General features: G+C 40.3%; 1 protein-coding gene across 5 annotated transcripts in view; it reads right to left on the bottom strand.

The window, feature by feature from the left end:
- Positions 1 to 1,536: 1,536 nt before the first annotated feature.
- Positions 1,537 to 19,765, bottom strand: part of LIN52 (lin-52 DREAM MuvB core complex component) — a 108,623-nt gene continuing 90,394 nt past the window's right edge. For 4 of the 5 annotated variants that reach the window (XM_043472532.1, XM_043472534.1, XM_043472539.1 and 1 more), the window contains one exon: positions 1,537 to 3,574. In XM_043472532.1, the coding sequence (XP_043328467.1) occupies positions 3,430 to 3,574 (145 nt within the window). In that variant the 3' untranslated portion in view covers positions 1,537 to 3,429. The remainder of the gene's footprint in view (positions 3,575 to 19,765) is intronic. The other variant, XM_043472536.1, reaches the window with a different exon arrangement.

Raw genomic sequence — 19,765 nt, 5'->3', positions numbered from 1 at the left:
CAGTTGATATCCTTGAACTTCTACCGCTCCAACAAAGCAAAGAAAGTCAAGCAAATCAGCTGAGGCCTGAAACCTCAGAGACTGAGGAGAGCAAGCAGCAATGAGACTCTTGGTGAGAAAAGAGTAGAGTAAGAATTTGAAAATGTGTCTCCAGGCACCAACGCTATGCTTCTGCTCACAGCCAACAGATGCAAAGCATGGATGGTGTTTGGAACAGCAAAAGGAAAGGGAAAACAAATCTGTAGGCAAATAATCATTTATGAGAAAAATAATCTCTGAAGAGTTAAAGCAGCATATTTGTCATGCTGTACCTTTTCAGTCAGTCAATCAGCCATGCTTTTTATTTTAGTTTTGCTGGGTCTCCATTGCTGCGTGGGCTTTTCTCTAGTTGTGGCGAGCAGGGGCTACTTTCGGGTTGAGGTTTGAGGGCTTCTCGCTGCGGTGGCTTCAGTAGTTGCAGCTCCCAGGCTCTAGAGCACAGGCTCAATAGTTGCAGTGCACAGTGTTAGCTGCTCCGACGCATATGGGATCTTCACAGACCAGGGATCCAACCCATGTCTCCTGCCTTGGGAGGCGGATTCTTTACCACTAAGCCACCAGGGAAGCCCCAGTCATGCTTTTCTAGATCAGAGAAATGTACTGTCCACCCAGATGTATTCTTGGCAATCAGTGATGAACCAATGATGCTAAGCAATCTGCTTTCCTTAAAAGGGAATGTTTCTCTAAAAGGGCATGCTCTGGCCTGGAGCAGGTAAACCATCAATGAGTGACAGCAGTAGCACTGACTACATCAGTACTTCTGTTTTTGAACAGAGTTGTAAAGGGATGCATAATAAGGGTTTATGGCAGATGGCAGAGAAATATTTGCTTTTGATATGTCCAGTTTAACTGGAAGCATGTGAACAAACAGGTCATGAACCTCCAGTTCAAAGAAGCCACTGAAGAAGAACTTAGATGTGTGGGAGACAGCCACAATCTCAGGGAGCAGATAAATTAGTGGGGCTCTAAGATATGTACTCAGATCACTTAAATATAAGGCAGACTGTAGTAATAAGGATGGTATACATAAATGCTGTGAGAATGCAGGGGGAAGGGTTATGCCCAGCTGGATCATAGGGTTTACAGGAAGGAAGGCTAACGGGCAGGAAAAGGATCCAAGGCTTCCAGAACTCAATGGCATCCACAAAGGCACATAAGTGAGGAACTGGGAACTGTTCAGATTAACTGGGATAGAGACTTCATACATTGGAGAGAAAGGAGACCAAACTGAGAGGTTATTTAGGGTTATATGAAGAGAGTTTTAAATGCCAGGAGGACAGATCTAGACTTTTTAGCAGACGAGGGGAAGTATGAAACAATGAGTTGGGTGGCTGGTAGCTGGCAGCTGGAGGCCATGAAGTAGATGATCACAAAGCCCCACATCGCCCAACGTGATATTAAAGAGAAGACAGTGGGTCATCTGCTGTTATAGCTGTGTTTTCTGATGAGGTCTGTGCTTTAAATATGCAAGTTGGCCTTTCAAGGAAAAACTCACTCTCCTAATAAAAGGTACATATTTATTATGACGACACAGAAACCACCATGCACAAAGTACAATCCTCTAACACCCTAAAATACATACATGCACACATTGTACATAAATTTATATTATCAATATAAAAATAAATCAATAAAATTTCTAAGGACGGCAAATACAAAACCAATAAATATTGCAATTCTAAAACATCTACGTATATTAAGTGCTGGTGGATAAGATGACAGTAAAAGGAAGAGGCCAAAGCAGACCCCAAAACCAGTTTACAGACTGGAGTTGGTTTGAGGGAGGTATCCCAATGTTCTCCATCTATTTCTCAATTTCCCCAAGCACTTAGAAGTGCCTGACACCATTAACTCAAAAAAACAGAGCAAAGTTAAAATCTGACATTGTGGCATTATTCTTTTGCACAGCCCTCCTTCTTTCTCTCTCCCCATCTTTTACATTCTTTAACCGCATTTAAGATAAAGGAATGTCAATGATAAGCTTTACTTAAAATCAAAACCTCTCTAGCCTAACCTTATATATCGCATCCAAACAGAATGTTTGCCTTCTCATACTCTCTTTTAATGTCTTGTGTTAAATTCCACCCACCCTGATCAATAAGTAAAATTGCATGGATGGTCAAAGGAAGCAAATGAAAGAAAAATCCAACCTTAATTCTAGCATGGGAAACAAGGCAGAAAATGGCTAATGGACCAGCTATTAAACTGAGTAGTGCTGTACCCTAACCAGACACTCAGCATCAAAACCTTGACCACAACGTCCCTAGTGTCTAAACACTAACACACTACTGCCACATGGATGTTCTTTTCATAAAGTTTAGGAAACCCCATGAACTTCTCAAAATAACAGAAGCTGGGGACTGGCTTACAAGACAAAATAAGGAGAATACTTATAATCAATTTTAAACATGGGCTAGATTTTCAGGTCTTAACATAGATAATGGACAAAGAGCTCCATAAGAATTGTAGAGTCAAGAAATTCTTTCTCGTGTGTGTGTGTGTGTTTCTATTATATGAGTGCACTATCTAATCTGTGCTGAGATGGGATGGGGGGCAGGCAGGCAAAATACTGCCACCATTCCACAGCACATTCCTTTAAGGTCGATTAGAATTTCTAGTTTTTAATCAAATGGGAACTCCTGTACTCAATCCCCTCCTCCTATCTTTCAGACCATACCTACTTTCTCACTTGAATCTGTAACAGATTAACCAGAACTCAAAAGTCCTTTCCATCACCTTTAAGCTAGTCTTGATATCTAGAACCCAATGCAACCCTGCATGCACCTTTCACTGTACAAGCTAATCCCAGGAGGGGCTTGGTACACAGGGATCCCGCTCCCCAGAGTCAAAACACATGGGGTCCCTTGGAGGTGGGGAACAGAAGGCATTGAGGGATGCGACTATCGTGAGAGGTGTAGAGTTTCAAAAGCATTTCTCTAGCTGGGGATTCCTGGAACCTAGTATACATTGGTGGGTTCGCAGGTCAAACTGCACCCTGATCTGAACCTAACTGGTCCAGAACCTAATTGGCCTCTGGTCTCCTAGCATCATAAATACTTCCTAAGAGATGAAGTACAATTCAAAGGAACTTGTCCAATCAACATGTCTTAACTGACTTTGCCATCACTGAATCAAATCAACTGTAAGATCCTGGAACTCCTGAATCACTTCTGGAAACGAGAAAGCAGGACTTTGACCTTTAAGAATGATATGCTCTCTGGTGTCACCGACATCCGAGGTTGAGACGGTCAAAGTCTGGAAGCTGATGGAATAACTGCACCGATCCTTGGGTAGAGCAGATTCTTCTCTTGCTGCCGAATGTCCTCAGAGGCGCAGAGTGCCAGAAGCAGGGGAGCGGGTGAATTCTGGAGTGCACCCTCTGGCCTCTGGTCAAGAAGCAGTGAGGTGTGCATCTTCAGAGCTGCACTGGGAAGGAAGCATGGTTCCGGGCCCCAGGACATCCTGTCCACAAGCAGCTGCTACTTCTTGGGCTTCTCTAGAATGTTGAGGAATTTCCCCCGTGTCATCTCTCTGGCTGGAATCACAAAGTACATAAAAGATCAATGAACACCTAAACTCTGAAAAAGGGTTCACAGGAAGACTTAATTTGAGAATGCGCATTGACATAAATTGTATACAAAGTTGCTATCCTAACAGATTCCATCCCTACTAACCTCCAAAAAGTGGGAAACACAAACCACTCTTGACAACTACGGTAATTACCAACACTGTCTTGAAGTTGGTAATTACTATATGGTGCAGGCCAACTGGGGAAATCTGTATCATTTACCCTTTAAAAAAAATCACCAGGGAGCTACCCCCAAATCCCCCTCTCACTCAAGAATGTAACCTAATTCTCATGTTTACTGTCTCAGGAGGTTTGCTTCTGGAGGCTAAAATCCAACCAAGATCACAGTCTTTTCTGGATTGTTGGTCTCTGGACATTTATAATCTCAAATCAAAATTAGAGATCATTTACCCCATCTCTCAGGAGTGGTAGTCCCTGGACACTGTAATATAACAGGGTTTATATTCCCTCAGTGCAGTTCATCTGTGGATGGAGTAATAAAGTAGGGTTTATAGAGCTTTGGTCTTCTTTCTCTTGGCATTGTCAGTCCTTAGATATTTAATATAGCCAGGCAAGGTTTATGTGTCTTTCTCTGACTTTCAGTACCATCAATCTTTGAATGCTGTAGTTACAAGAGCATTTATACAGCTACTTTCCTACATATGAGGCTCTGAAAATGAAAGTAAAACATTTCTCAATTACAAGACCCACTCCAGAAGCCCCCAGTTTTAGATCGGTCAAGCAAATTCTCAAAAAAATCATATGTGGCATAACCCCCTTCCTTCTTATCCCTATGTCTCTTAAACGGATCCTCTTTTTATGTCTCTTAAATGGATGTAACAGTGCCGAAAGTTTTCTATAGCTGGCCCTGGAGTCCAGAAGTCTGAAACCACACAGTGGATGCAGAGCAGGCTGCGGTGCCCTCTGGCCCCTAGGGACATGTCTCCATCTTGGCCAAAGAAGAGAGATGACTAGGGAGGCACCTGCTGGACTGAGAAGGACCTTCACTCTAGGTGCCATGCTTTCCTTCCCAGCAGAGCAAATAGCGGTAGATGATGGGTGCCCACTTCCCACCCCTACCACCTATATTGAATAGTTCTTGGTTTATTTGTACAAGAAAGAAATAAAACAGTACAAACTTTGTAACTATAGGAAAGTTATAGGTAACTGTAGTCTACTCATTCCTTATCTTTCACAAGTTCAAAGCTCCAACAAAGGAAAAGGAAATCCCATTAACTAGGAATGGAAGCCCCAGTGCTGGGTCTTGTCCAATGTGCCCACAACCCTACCCTGGCCAAAATCAAACTGACCATTCCTTTAGTGAGTTTATGCCAAACTCCATACATATAAAGTTCCAATAAGACTTGCAATTACTTGTTGATATGATTTGTCTTCCTTCATGGAAATATAAGAACTAAGGGCAGAGATGGTATTTTACTATTGTTTACATCCCCAGCACCTAGCACAGCTCTGAACCCAGCATCTGCTGAATAACTGCTGGCTAGATGATGATACACAACAAAACTGGAACCAAGCAGGAACACAGTAAAGTCAGTTTCCTTCCCTTCCACAGACAACAGTAAGACTTGTCAGTGACCCTCACTGCTCCACTCTCTACATTGTGGGAGTCTTTTAAAATTTACCTTGCTTGTTTGGCAGGAAAGTCATTTCCCTTGATGAAAGTAATACCAGACTTATGGAGAGATCCAGGCACAGGACTAACTACTCTAGCAGAAATCCGAATAAGTGTTTTCTTGCCCAGGGGAGGCAGCATGGATTTCTTTCAGAGAATACAGGATCTGAATTAAGTTCCAACTCTAGTATTTGTCAGCAAGGTGACACCTTGAGTTGGGTAGGATCTCTGAGCCTCAGTTTCCTCATCTGTAAAATGAGTAGCATATTAATACCACCTGCTCTGCCCTCTTGGGTATTCAGCCATGATCATGTTTCGTGCAATGGTAATATTATTAACACATCACCTTTCAGAGGAAGTTGGTAGTCTGTTGCTTCTCTTGCATGCAGTACTTCCTGAGTGAATAAGTGAGTGGATTGTGATAAGGCTGACCAGCAATCTCAACATCCCATTTCTTGGAATGTTCCCCTCAGCTTGATCCCATAGGAACTGACTACTTATACTTTTGTTCAGAGTGGGTCTCATCATTTATTCCTCCTTGGACAGGTTTTCTATTCTCCAATGCTTACTAATGACTTTAAACACAGTATCCAATGATCCTGCAGCATGGCTAGAAGCAGGTGCTTTGGAGATCAGACTTGGGTAATAAAAAAAACTCAGTGGGTAGAACTGAGCCTTGTTTCAAAACTCCTGGGCTAAGAGCACTGTACTGATCTTACTAATTATTTCTGCCTCTTGTACTTCATATGACCCAATTCTTTACTTTTTTTTCCCCAAATGGGAAAATGACCAATATTTTAAGACCTAAAATTTTACAAGATCCAATCTATTCAAGGGATCAAAAGAATTTAAAAAAAGAAATAAACAGATATTCTGAAGTCTCTCAGTGGCAAGCTCTCCTTGAATTTAACCAATCCTTTTTAACAACCCCCTTTCCACTCAATCATTCCTCCCCCTTCAACCTAATCTAAGTACACAGAGCTGCAGCAAAACCACCGTAAAAGTAGAAGTAATTCAAAAGACATCATCTTCTACACGGGAGGGGAGAAAGTTTTCCTACTCGCTGGTCCTATATAGGAGATATACGAATTCCTGACATAGCTGCTCCCTAAAAGAGGGCCGTACCCTATAAATCACATCCTAAGCACCAACCCCTTTCTGTGCACAGAGAAATTGCTGTGGGTCAGTGGCTGCTCCAGAGCACGTGCCCTCCTGTTCACTTGTCATCAGCGATGTTAACATCTCTGATTAATTCATATACCCCTGGTTTTATTCCTCATCTCTTTATCCTTGGCTCTCCTGTTCTACTGCAGTATGAAGATTCTTACCGACCTGCTACAGTAATCACCGCCCGCTAACCGCACCCCCCAAACCTAGTGAAATTGTTTAGTGATGCCAACCGCGCTTTTAATTTGCAAGACATCAGACACAGAGGTAATTTATACCAACATCTGTTCATTTTTGACTTCTGAAACAAACTCGCACATGCTGCTACAAAATCCCATTAGGAGTAGAGAGACAGCCTTCTGCTACTATTCCGTATTCCTCTTCTACACACACACACACACACACACGCACACACCCCTTCCAGTATGGTTTTACACGTAAATATATCTTACTAAAAAACTCCCACAAAGGATTTCAAATCTTTTGGGGGAAAAAACCTTTAGAGAAGACAACGGCTTGCTGACAGAGGAGACGAAGGTATTTCTACGTCCTCCTGCTTAGTTCCATCCCTTCACCGTATAATCCTTACATTAATAGTCAGGGTAAGATTACATGCTCCTTAGCTTGGCAATTCTGATTTCTGCCTTCTCTCCTGGTTCTTTTTCCCCCACAATGTGTCAGAAGACCGTCCTGGGGACAATAAAATTGCTAGAGAGTTTTATCTGAAGTCAACACCATTTTTAACTATCTTCTAGTTCCGGATTAATTCTGTAGGATTATAAGATTCAACAGAAAGGCAACACTGCTACCACAGTCTAATCACTAAGCCAAGAGGGACCCACTGGTCCTCGGCCAGCACAGTGTATACTGTGCAGAGGAGTAGCACGGCCTCCACGTCAAGTTGGGACTTACGGGCCCTCCTAGGCTGGGCACAGACCATAAGCTGAGGAAGCCACAATCAAGACTCTCACCAAAGGCTGAACATGTGAACTGCTGCGGAGTGAGCAACAGGGGACAATGTGTACACATTTAAAGACGACAAACAGATAAATTAAAATCAACTTCCAGGTTGATTCTGGTTCTATTACCCCTTCACAGTTTCCCTAGGGCTGTCAGGTTCATGGCAGTTGTAAATACCTGGGTACACGTTAGAGAGGTCAGGGCTGAAGGGAGGACTCCATCCTGCTTGTGTTGAAGGTGGTGTGTGCTTGAATGTAATCTCTTCTTTAGACTCTCCAATTCCTCCAGCCTACACTCAGCCTTGCCTCTGGCTCCCTTTCCACAATGACTATCCCCAAACTGCCTTCTCTGCAGTAAATTTTCTGGTGGCTGGTGGAAAAAGATTTTAGTGGTACAGATTGATTTCTCACCGGTGAGGGGATGAGGGATTACCAGAGGTCCTGGTTAACGAGATTGGGTGCACAAGCTCTCACGAGACCAGCCCTCTCTGCCAGGGCTCTGCACCTTTCGCCCATGACATATGGGTTTCATTACGGAAAGATTTTCCAGATTATAACTTTGAGGCAATTGCCTGATAAAATTCTGCTTGGCTTTAAGACAGGAAACAATCGAAAGATTAAGTAACTTTTAATGAAATGGAAGAAACTCACAGCATTTGGTTTTTGGTTCTAATGCAAATTATTTTAAATATTTCTGTGCCTCAATATAATTAAAAATATTAGTGAGGTGGAGGAGAGTTACTTTTCACTGGTTCTCTCACATCCTGAAGAGCAACAACGGACTGTTCGGGAGACTCTAATATGAGTAGCCAGGAAACAAAGGGGATAGCATAATGTTGTGAAAAGAACAGGGCTTTTTTTTTTTTTTTAATTTTTTGGCTGTGCCATGCAGCTTTCGGGACTAGTTCCCTGACCAGGGACTGAACCCAGGCTCCCAGCAGTGCAAGCGTGGAGCCCTAACCACTGGACTGCCAGGGAAATCCCAAGAGCAGGGTTTTTAGCATTAGCCAGGCTCGGATTCAAAATCCCAGCTCCCATACTGAGCCTGAGCCACTGTGGGCAAGTCGCCAGAGTCATCTCTCTGTGTTTCAAATTCCTCATCTGTTCAAGGTGGGGTTAATACAAGGGTCACACAGGCATTTGGTAAATGCTAGCTACTATATGACTCTTTCTTTCATGTCAAACAGGAAGTTTATTTAAGCCACAAGATGCTTAATGGGAAAATTATGTAGGATTCATTTCTCTTAGAGCAATTTATCCCTGACTTAAGACAGATTGCCCTACACATAACAGCTAATGTACAAAAAAGTTAAAAACTGCCTTGGGTTTTACAGTGATAAAGTGAAAAATATTAAAAATTCTCCAATTGAACAGGAGAATTGTATGCAAGGATTTTTGTTTGTTTTCTGTTAAACAGTGAAAGCAAAATAACTTACTGGAATATGAAAGACAAGGGCTGAATGAGCATGCCACTGATGGAGGAAAGGAGGGGGACTGTCATAGAACCAGAATTCTGCCCCAGTTGTTGTCCATCAAAACATAACATTGTATTTAGTTTTTTTTTAAAAAGGGGGTGGGTAATATGCTCATCTACACCACCAGTTACTTGAAGTACAGTAAAGAGTGAGGAAGGCCTACAGGAAAAAATAGAAAAAGCCATACTGTAGCAGTCAGGATGTGGGAGAACCGAACTGCAGTCTTCTAGCTGAGCATGTCTTCTTGGTCTGAGGGAACTGAGTTCTGGAGTAAAGAGCAAGTTCCCTTCACAGCAGACACCTCCCGTCTGCTGCTGGAACACACCGACTGCATCCTGGCTACTACGGCATGGGTTCCTCTGTTCTTTCGTGTGCTCCTTTCTCACTTCTTCACTGCACTTCATGCACCTGGTGATGCACATGAGCATACTCCTTTACAACAAAACACAACAACCCCCTAAATGACCGATGTTACGTTTTGATTGACAACAAATGGGGCAGAATTCTGATTCTGTGACAGTCCCCCCTTCCTCATCAGTGGCGTGCTCATTCAGCTCTTGTCTTTCATATTCCAGTAAAGTATTTTGCTCTTACAGTGTGTCTGCTTCATGAATTGGCTGCCCATTAAATCGGAATCTAATCTACCTGATTGACAAACCCTATCTTTCACAGTAAACCTTCATTAGTTTACTAAGTGGTATATGCTTAATCTGTGTGCCACAGAACTGTCCTTCCCTGCCACCTTCAAATTAACATGATGACTGTTCTTAGTTTTCATTAATATGATGACTCCTTCCTTGGGCATCCATCGGCCACAAGAAACAATGGTATCTCCTCACCTGCCATGTCACAAAAGAGGTACCAGATCAGTCCCGAAAAAGCATACAAGCGGCACCAGGAGTGGCAAAAAGGGATGAACTATTTATTTTTTAAAAGCTCTCAAACGTGAAGGGAAACATGACTGTCTTGCGTTTGTATAATGTACAATGTACTCCAGGTGTACTCTGGAGGCTCAAACCTGGGTACTAGTTAGGGGCAGCAACCTTCCTTAACTGTACTAGCAGCTCCTTCTAGCAAAAAGGAGCACATAAAACCCTAGCTTGGTTTCAATCAGTGTGTTACATGGTTATCTATTTAACTAGATTTATAGAAGATACTTAGTGGAAATGATGTGCCATTTGTTCTGGGTACAGTTTCGACTTCCCTCTAACGAGTACTTTTCGGTTGAACGTGTTCTAACAACGAGGAGGACGTGGCAGTCATCAGTGTGCACGGTGCCGGAGAAGAGCGTGAAGCGGGTGGACGAACAGCCGAGTCACGGAGAGGCCCAACCTGCAAGGTTCTAGGTATGAGGGAAGTTCACATAAATGAGAAGTGGCCTTGGAGACAGCTAGCTAGCGGTTCACAGGTATCTTGGTACATCAGAGGAGAACAAAGGAAACCGATGTGATTCATAGAGCTGATGTCTCTCTCACAGGAACGGGGAGGGGAGGGTTTCCTGTCACTCTGGCATAGAGCCAACATAAAGCAGAGCAGTGCCCAAGTAGGCTGCTAGGCTGAGATACCTTACTTACCATGCTCCAGTCAGACCTCCGCACAAAACCTACCACTAAGTGACTGATAATTCAAGTCAAGGACTAAGTACTTTATAATGCCTCTGATATGAGAGCAGCAGGGGCTGGGGCCACTGTCAAGAACAGAAGGTGCTATGAACTGGGCATGGAGTCCCTGGATGAGAAGGGCTCTCTTGGGACCTCATTAGAACACTGGTGGCCCTCAGAAAATGGTATAATTGTAATAAGGTCCACAGACCATCCTCAATCAACTCATGGAAGAGTCAACCCAAGTAAGAGTACGTGGTAGAAATCTCTTTTCTCTAAAATATATAAAAGCAGCATTTGAAAGCAGACAGAGTAGCCTTGAGGCCTTTGCCCAAAATTCGCTGGGCATAATAAGCATTTCAAAAGGACAATGAAATACATATCTAAGGAAAGAACAGCCTGGGTGCTACCTCTGTGACCAAACTTATCATTGACTATGAAAATCTTCATCCTAAGAATTCTCAAAAAATCCTTTTGGGGGCACACTTTCCAGATTCTGTTTCTATAGAGTGTTCTGTCTCTCTAACAGGACTTTTTCTTCCAAAAAGGGTGGTTTGCCTAAGAACAGTGTTCTCTCCACTGAATTTAGAAAAAGATAATTTTATGTCAAACATTTTTTTTTTCAATTCATAGTAAGGGTCATTTCCAGAGACTGTTTTATCTAAGACGTAATATAAAAAAGAAAAGCCAGGACTCAACATACAGTTAAACGCATTTAGACAGTTCCAATATGGAAAATAATTTTAATGGCTTTTCACAACAGAGGGAAAAGAAGACAGAAATATCCAGCCAACAGATTTATTCTCAGAATATAAAACATCAAGCAGGAACATAAAATACGGGAAGTGTCAGCCATGATGCCTGAAGATTGAAAGCAGTAGAAGAATCTTAATTGTCAGGTATTTGAAAAATGTATTCAAGCAAAAGCCTGTGTTTCTCCATCAACTCTCCCTGTCCTGCCCTCTTTCAAAAGCAAAACAAGACAAGATTTCAAACATTCGATCCTTTTTATCATCCTTCTCCCTACTAAAAAACAAACCAAAACCACAAGCGACCCCAAAGATCTGTGTTCAAGAAATGAGACCTAACAACTTCTTGTTTGTAGTCTATTTCCTCTTTAGAGGGCCCACAGGCCTATTTCACTTGGTTCCCTTTCCAAACTCAACTGAGTGAAAGGCAATCAGATCAAAGCAATGGATTAATACTCTTGGGGCAATCTTTTATTAAATACTCAAAAATTTTCACAGAACATTCATACTTCAGGGCCTGTACTTAATACAGATTGTGGTGAAACACTTATTATGACCAAAAGGCTAGTAGATTCACACAGCCTTAATTTCCTCATTCATAAAGTAAGTACAGCAATAATAATCTATCATGTAAGGTTAAGAAAGAGTGACTAGTTGAAGTGACTTCATCAGGACACAAAATATTGTGCCCCAAGTTAGAGTAATTTATTCACAGGCAATATCCCACTCCCAGGAAAATCAGACCAGGATCCCAGCGTAGATAAATTTCAAGGACTTAGATGTTAAGACAACGTTCCTACTGGGAACATCCCTACCTCAGGGTGCTGGCAGTAGCAAACATCTACAGAGGATGCAGACCCCAGTCTTACTGACCCCCAGGCCAGGGAAAGAGTTACATCTTCACACTGCCAGGCCAATAAAAACCTCTCTTGATTATAATTTAGATAAGAACCACTGGATTGAATAATAATGTCTGAAACTCCCCTAGCTGTTTCACCTTGAGACGTCCATCACTGGGTTAAACATGATGCTAATTGCATTTGGATTGATTAATTTCTCTCACTCCTGTCTATTCGAATAACGCTTAACAAAATAATCATAGCACCCAGAGCCAAATCTTTTCCGTCAAAGGAATGAAGCCATCAGAACAGGCAGAGATGAAAGAAATGAAGATGACCCGTAATTACTGCTACGGTGATATCATTACCATATTATACAAAATGAGTGTGGGGGGAGGGGGAGGAGGGAGGAGGGGCTGAGATTATTTATATTTTTTAATGGAACGCTACAATCTAAGAATACAGATTTGACATCAAGTGGGACACATAGAAATATAGAACTTTAAAAAAATACAAATCTTGCTCATGAAATTGCAAAATCCAACAAACACTGAGGCCCAAGATACATCAAGTGTCTTGGGCTCTGAGCAGGTATTATTCACGCCACTATTTTTTCACTGCAATAACACTTTGTGTATGACTTACATGGAGATTTAAGACGCTGTCTTCATACCACAAGCACTTCTATAGTTACTGGAGAATTTTTCTTTAAGCCAGGGGATAATGTAATTTTATTTTAATTTTGTTAGAGGTGGCCTTGTTTGTAAAATTAGAATCCTGAGTTTTAACTGCAGGTAGTTTCAGTTTAAGACACCAAAGAAAATGTCTATGCATCTTCACACATGGTTCATAGGACGGTAGTATGCACTTAACCCACCAGCAAGGAAAAATATATTTCCTTACTTTCTTGTTTTTTGATAGGACTTTTTAATATATTATATATGATATAGAAAAACTTACGATAGCAAAGAATTTGAACTTTAGGTCTGAATCTATCACTTATTAGATAGTCATCTCAGGTAAATTATGTAGCCTCTCTATGCCTCAGTTCCTTCATCTGTAAAACGGGGGTTTAGTACCTACCTGAGTCAGTTGTTGTAAGATTTAAGATGGTATATTTACGTGCTCAGTAAGTGCTGGTAGAAGAAAAAAATTTCCGCCTAAAATTTAAAGGCTATTTACAGAACCTTGCATGTTTTGGTTATTTCATTTAATGAAGTTATTTCAAATATACACTATAAAATACCTTAAATATAGATTTTAACAAATATTTGTGAAATAAATAAATAGGATACTTAGAAGGGGCATCATTTTAATAGGCTAGAAATATCTGGGGGATATTTTTGCTACAGTATTTTAAACAGAGAACCATAATTAAATTGAAAACAATAAAAACAGATATTGAAATTGTTTTACTTAACTTAGACAAGAAGACATGTTTTTCTATTTTCTTATACAAACAATATTCCCACATAAAATAAGCACATGTATTTTGAATTTGTAATCATTCAATAGTAAATGTGAACAGAAGAGGAAAAAAGACAAAACACTGTATTTCTGCCAGGTTAAAACAAGAGACTAAACCATTTATGATGTTAACTCGGTATTCTCTCTGCTTTCTTTCTGGTAGAGAGGCAATGTATACAGTAAAAAGGATTTCTCTTGTCTGGCTTTGGAATTAGATGGGTCCAGCCTTGATTCAAGTCCCAGCTGCCCATTTACAAGTTTTAAGATCTTGAGCAAATTATTTTTCTGAGCATCAGTTCTCTCATTCATAAGATGGGAATTATAAAATAGATATTGCAGAGACTTGTGAGATAAAATGAGGTAAGAAAAGCCTTTATATTGTCTGGCACATAGTAGGAAAGTCTATAAATGGCAGTGTTAATCATTTTTTTAATGTCAAATCTCAGTTCAAATGTCACCTTTTAAGGAGGGCTTCCGTGGCCACCCTATCCAAAGTGAGTACTCTTGGTTACTCTTTCATGTCAACACATTTACTTCCTTCACAGCACTCACCAAAATTTGAAATTAACTTTTTTTTATACCCTTTAACTCAGCAATTTCACTTCTAGGTAGCTATCCAAAGGTAAACCAACAAAAATATTAAATAGGGTATTCATATTCCTATTCATTCCAGCACTACCTGCAATAACTGAAGATTGGAAGATTGGAAACAACCCAAATGTCCATTTTCACGGAGCGGACTCCTTATTATAGAGTACTGTTCAGCTGTAAGAAGGAATGAAGAAGGGACCTATACATTGCTATGGAGAGAACTCCAGAAGATGTTGCTGAGAGGAAAAAAAGCAAGGTGTGTATAGTAGATTACCTCATGTGGAAAATTAGGACATGGAGAAATACATAGGTATATTTACTTACATTTTCAAAAGAAATAATGGAAAGATAAAGTTTAGTATTACTTTTTATTAATAAAGACAGTTACCTAGGAGAGGAAAAAGAGCAGAGGGCAGGAGAGAGGTAGAAGCAGACACTTTATACTTTATTTTATACATTTTACTTTTGGACACTATTATATAAATATTTTATACATTAAAAAAATTCATTAGGGACTTCCCTGGTGGTCCAGCAGTTAAGAGCCTGTCCTTCTACTGGTTGGGGCACAGGTTAGTTCTCTGGTCAGGGAATGAGATCCATAAGTCATGTGGCATGGCCAAAAAACAAAAATCATTAAATAGAAAAAAAGCAATCTCTAAAAATGGAAATAACCTAAAAATAACTTGAATCTCTGAAATCTGGCATAACCACACAGTACAAGTTTAAATAATTCTAAAAGACATATTCTGACTATATCCCTACAAGTAGATATCCTAAAGACATAAATGAGGCACAAAGAAATCTTAAATTGCAGGCTTCCCTGGTGGCTCAGTGGTAAAGAACCCACCTGTCAATGCAGGAGACATGGGGTCAATCCTTGATCCAGGAAGATCCGACATGCTACAGAGAAGCTAAGTCTGTGCACCACAACTACTGAGCCTGTGTTCTAGAGCCTAGGAGCCGCAACTACTAAGACCACATGCCTTAGAGCCCGTGCTCTGCAACAAGAGAAGCCCGCACATTTCAAAAAAATAAAAATCAAAAGCGTTATAAATGAAACAAGAATCTTCAAAAGAAAGTATAACTGAATCACTTTGCTATACACCTGAAACTAACACACTGTAAATCCACCATACTTCAATAAAATTAAAATTTTAAAATATCAATTAATACCCTTAAACATTTTTAATTTGAACTAGGCATACTGGTAGGAATACAACTTCTTTTCTTTTAAAAAACAAAACAACACTCATTTACCAACTCTGTCCATGGAAAAGGCCCAGAAGCCTAACAGTTCAGTACTAATGAATACTCTTAATACTTAGATTTCTACTAAAAGGAACCAAGGTTACTTGGAGATATGGATGAGATTCTATGTCTGAAGAAGTAAATGAACACAGAATATCTTGACATGCTGAAAGGAAGGAAGTTGCCAAAGATTACGAGAGTCACATCAAACAACACAGGAGTCAACAAAAAGGGGTGTCCACTAACTAAAGATGGGACAGTTCTGACTGTCAAAAAGAATAATAATTATAGTAGTTAGAAATATATTAAATATAAATACCTATGTTTCTTAAAAGTCCTTAGTTATTTCAACTCATCTCATGTTCTGAAAATCAGTAAAGGGAGGGAAAAAATCAATCTTTTTTTCCTGTCTTTCCTCTCTGGACTATATTTCAGGAAAACCAAATAGATGCTGATGATAATTATCATTTTTATTATGAAAGAGATCAGATTTATACCACCTAAACCCAATGGTCCTCATTGAAACTGGAACAAATGAAGGTCTTATGCTTTTTGATATGCAGCAATAGTAACTACACTTATGAACCATTCTTTCCAAAAGGACTGATTCCAAAATCACTTTATTCTCTAACTCTACTAGATTGCATGAAATTGGGGGTGGGGGTGGGGGGAAGGAAAACGTGAAATGCTACCACCAGGATAAAAATCATCCAAATTTAAAATGCAGGAGATCTTCCGAGACAAACAAACTAGTTTCTTCAACAATTAAATAGCACTGGTGGGGGTGGGGGAGCCCTAGAAGAACAGAGCGTGCCTATTTACAGAGAAGCTTAAGAGGCTGAAGTCTGATGTCAACCAAATGCAAATGTGCAGACCTCCAGATACCAACTCACACAAACCAACTGTGAAAAACAGTTTTTAGCCAAATTGGACAAGGATTATATTATTAAGGAATTATTATTTTATTTTGTTTAGTGTAATAATTGTGTGTTTTTTAAAGGGCTTCTTGGTTAGAGATACATACTACAGTACTTATGAATGACATAGCACTAAGATTTGCTTTAAAATACTCCAGCCAACAACACAACCAACAACAAAAGTGTGATATAAGTGGGCGGAGATAAAATAAGAATAGCAGAAAGCTGACTGAAGTTGGGGATGGGTATGTGGAATTCATTATAGCATTCTCACTACTTTAGTAACGTTTGTAAAATCTTCATAATAAAAAGCAAACTTCACCAACTGCTTTTCTGGAAATATAGCTTTTTCTCATTATCACTGCATATCATAATACAATGAAGAGTAGGCCAGGGAACAGAAATGAGGACAATTAATTACGCAGAGGGCTTAGAAATAGACAGAAAAAGCTTGAGAAAGGGGGTGAGTTTTTATGTCATGAATGTTTATTTCTATCGTTAAATTCCTTGGATGAGGAACAAATTACACATGACCAAACGATCAAAAGCAGATAACGTATTTTTTAAAGTCCACCAAATCTAACTCAGGTTAAGCAGGTTAAACCTGCTGCCTTCCAACCTTTCTTAATTATTTAAGGAACCACACTGACAAATCTAAGCACAATTTTCAATTTATTCATAAAATAGCTACAAGTGAAGTTCTCTTGCTCAACATTTTGCTCCTACAAAATTCTCTGGGAGGTGGAAAGAATAAGTCCTTGGTTACTCATTTACTGAATTTTGAATTGAAATTTTTTGAATTGAAAAAGCTTTAGGGTCACTACAGCAGAAATTAACCCGGTATTGCAAATCAACTACACTTCAATAAAATAAAAATAAAGCTTTAGTGTCAGTAGTAAGAGTAACTTTAAGGTCTAGACCAGTCCAATAGCTAACAAGTTACAAAAATGAAGAGCTTAATCTAAAAACATTCATTAGAGTGTTTGCCAGTCGCTAAATCATATCTGAGTCTTTGTGACCCCATGGACTACATAGACCATCAGGCTCCTCTGTCCATGGAATTCTCTAGGCAAGAATACTGGAGTGGGTTGCCATTTCCTTTTCCAGGGGATCTTCCCAACCCAGGGATTGAACGCAGGTCTCATGCACTGCAGGCAGATTCTTTACTGTCTGAGCCACCAGGGAAGCTGATTCACTAGTACAGCTAAATTTCAGCTAGTCTGCCCTCACACCATCAACAACTGTGAATATAAATGAGGACCTCCCTATTCCTACTTTAACTGGATCACTCTTACTTCATAGATGATGATTTATCCACTTTAAACAAACTACTTGTTCTGATAATTTGGTTTTAATTGTTTGCAATGTAGTTTCACATCTCTATGGTTCATGTTCTCAACTTGACCAGACAATAAATTCATCAATGGAAAAGACTTGTAAAGATATTTTCCCTAAATGACTTGGGGAAAAAAATACCCAATATATAGTATTTGTTTCCCTGATAGCCCAGTTGGTAAAGAATTCACCTGCAATGCAGGAGACCCTAGTTCAACTCCTGGGTCAGGAAGATCCACTGGAGAAGAGATAGGCTACCCACTACAGTATTCTCAGGCTTCCCTTGTGGCTCAGCTGGTAAAGAATCTACCTGCAATGCAGGAGACCTGGGTTCGATCCTTGGGTTTGGAAGATCCCCTGGAGAAGGGAAAGGCTACCCACTCCAGTATTCTGGTCTTGAGAATTCCATGGAGTCGCAAAGAATTGGACATAACCAAGCGAATTTCACTTATAATATTCATCCAGCAAGGCTTAATTTAAAAATCTTTTTCCTTTAAAATCATGTAGTAGTACATATGTTCAATTACTGTTTTCACTTGATTATGAATTTTTAAAAAAAACATTATTTATTTATTTGGTTGCATCAGGTCTTAAGTTGCGGCAAGCGGGATCTTCGATCTTCATTGCAGCATGAGGGATCTTCAGTTGTGGTGCATGGGCTTAGTTGCTCCACGGCATGCAGGATCTTAGTTCCCCAATTAGGGATTGAACTCAAGTCCCCTGCATTACAAAGTGGATTCTTAGCCACTGGACCACCAGGAAAATCCCTGAATTTCTTGCAAAAGAACATCACATCAAGGTGAGAACTTGACTGTATGATGTGTCTACCTAGGTAGTCATATTGAGACAGGCTGGGACCTGGGACCTTTAACCAGAGTGCTTATACCTGGACTAACATCTCTGAGCAACAGAATACAAAGAAACAATAATGGACTGAAAACAATTGCAGGAGTGCAGAGTTGGGGCAGTTATGAACAAGATACAGAAAGGACAGGAGGAACCAACTGCCATTTCTGAGTGGCTGAGAGCAAAAGCGGGATCCCTGCACACAGTATCACCATGGAGTGGGCAGATCACCTAAGCTATGCCTCCTGCCCAGTCCACAGACCTGCCTCTGTCGTTATCCCCTTTAGGGACCAAAGCAGCTCCTCTGGGGAGACAGCAAGAATACCTGCTCCTTGTTTTCCCTCCCTCATGTTGCAGCACAGCCCTAATGAAGCCCTGACTAGAATTCTTATCTGGCCTTGTATCAATTTCTATTGATTAAACGGGCCAAGGGACCAGGTCCATAACAATATGGTAGTGGTTAGTTTACTTGTGAGTGGAAATTATAGCTAGTTAACCTTCTGTGTTTTTCAAATATCCAGTTTTGATGTTTCTGAAAAGTCTTATTTACAACATTTGTGACTTAGATTGGGAGAAAATAATAGCAAATGAAGCAACAGACAAAGGATTCATCTCAAAAATATACAAGCAACTCCTGAAGCTCAATTCCAGAAAAATAAATGACCCAATCAAAAAATGGGCCAAAGAACTAAACAGACATTTCTCCAAAGAAGACATACAGATGGCTAACAAACACATGAAAAGATGCTCAACATCACTCATTATCAGAGAAATGCAAATCAAAACCACAATGAGGTACCATTACACGCCAGTCAGGATGGCTGCTATCCAAAAGTCTACAAAGCAATAAATGCTGGAGAGGGTGTGGAGAAAAGGGAACCCTCTTACACTGTTGGTGGGAATGCAAACTAGTACAGCCGCTATGGAAAACAGTGTGGAGATTTCTTAAAAAACTGGAAATAGAACTGCCATATGACCCAGCAATCCCACTTCTGGCCATACACACTGAGGAAACCAGATCTGAAAGAGACACGTGCACCCCAATGTTCATCGCAGCACTGTTTATAATAGCCAGGACATGGAAGCAACCTAGATGCCCATCAGCAGACGAATGGATAAGGAAGCTGTGGTACATATACACCATGGAGTATTACTCAGCCATTAAAAAGAATTCATTTGAATCAGTTCTAATGACATGGATGAAACTGGAGCCCATTATACAGAGTGAAGTAAGCCAGAAAGATAAAGAACATTACAGCATACTAACACATATATATGGAATTTAGAAAGATGGTAATGATAACCCTATATGCAAAACAGAAAAAGAGACA

The sequence above is a fragment of the Cervus canadensis genome, chromosome 6 (genome assembly GCF_019320065.1).
Source record: "Cervus canadensis isolate Bull #8, Minnesota chromosome 6, ASM1932006v1, whole genome shotgun sequence".
NCBI classification, from domain to species: Eukaryota; Metazoa; Chordata; class Mammalia; order Artiodactyla; family Cervidae; genus Cervus; species Cervus canadensis.
The sequence above is the reverse complement of the archived record's forward strand: the minus strand, read 5'-3'. Positions and strand labels throughout refer to the sequence as shown.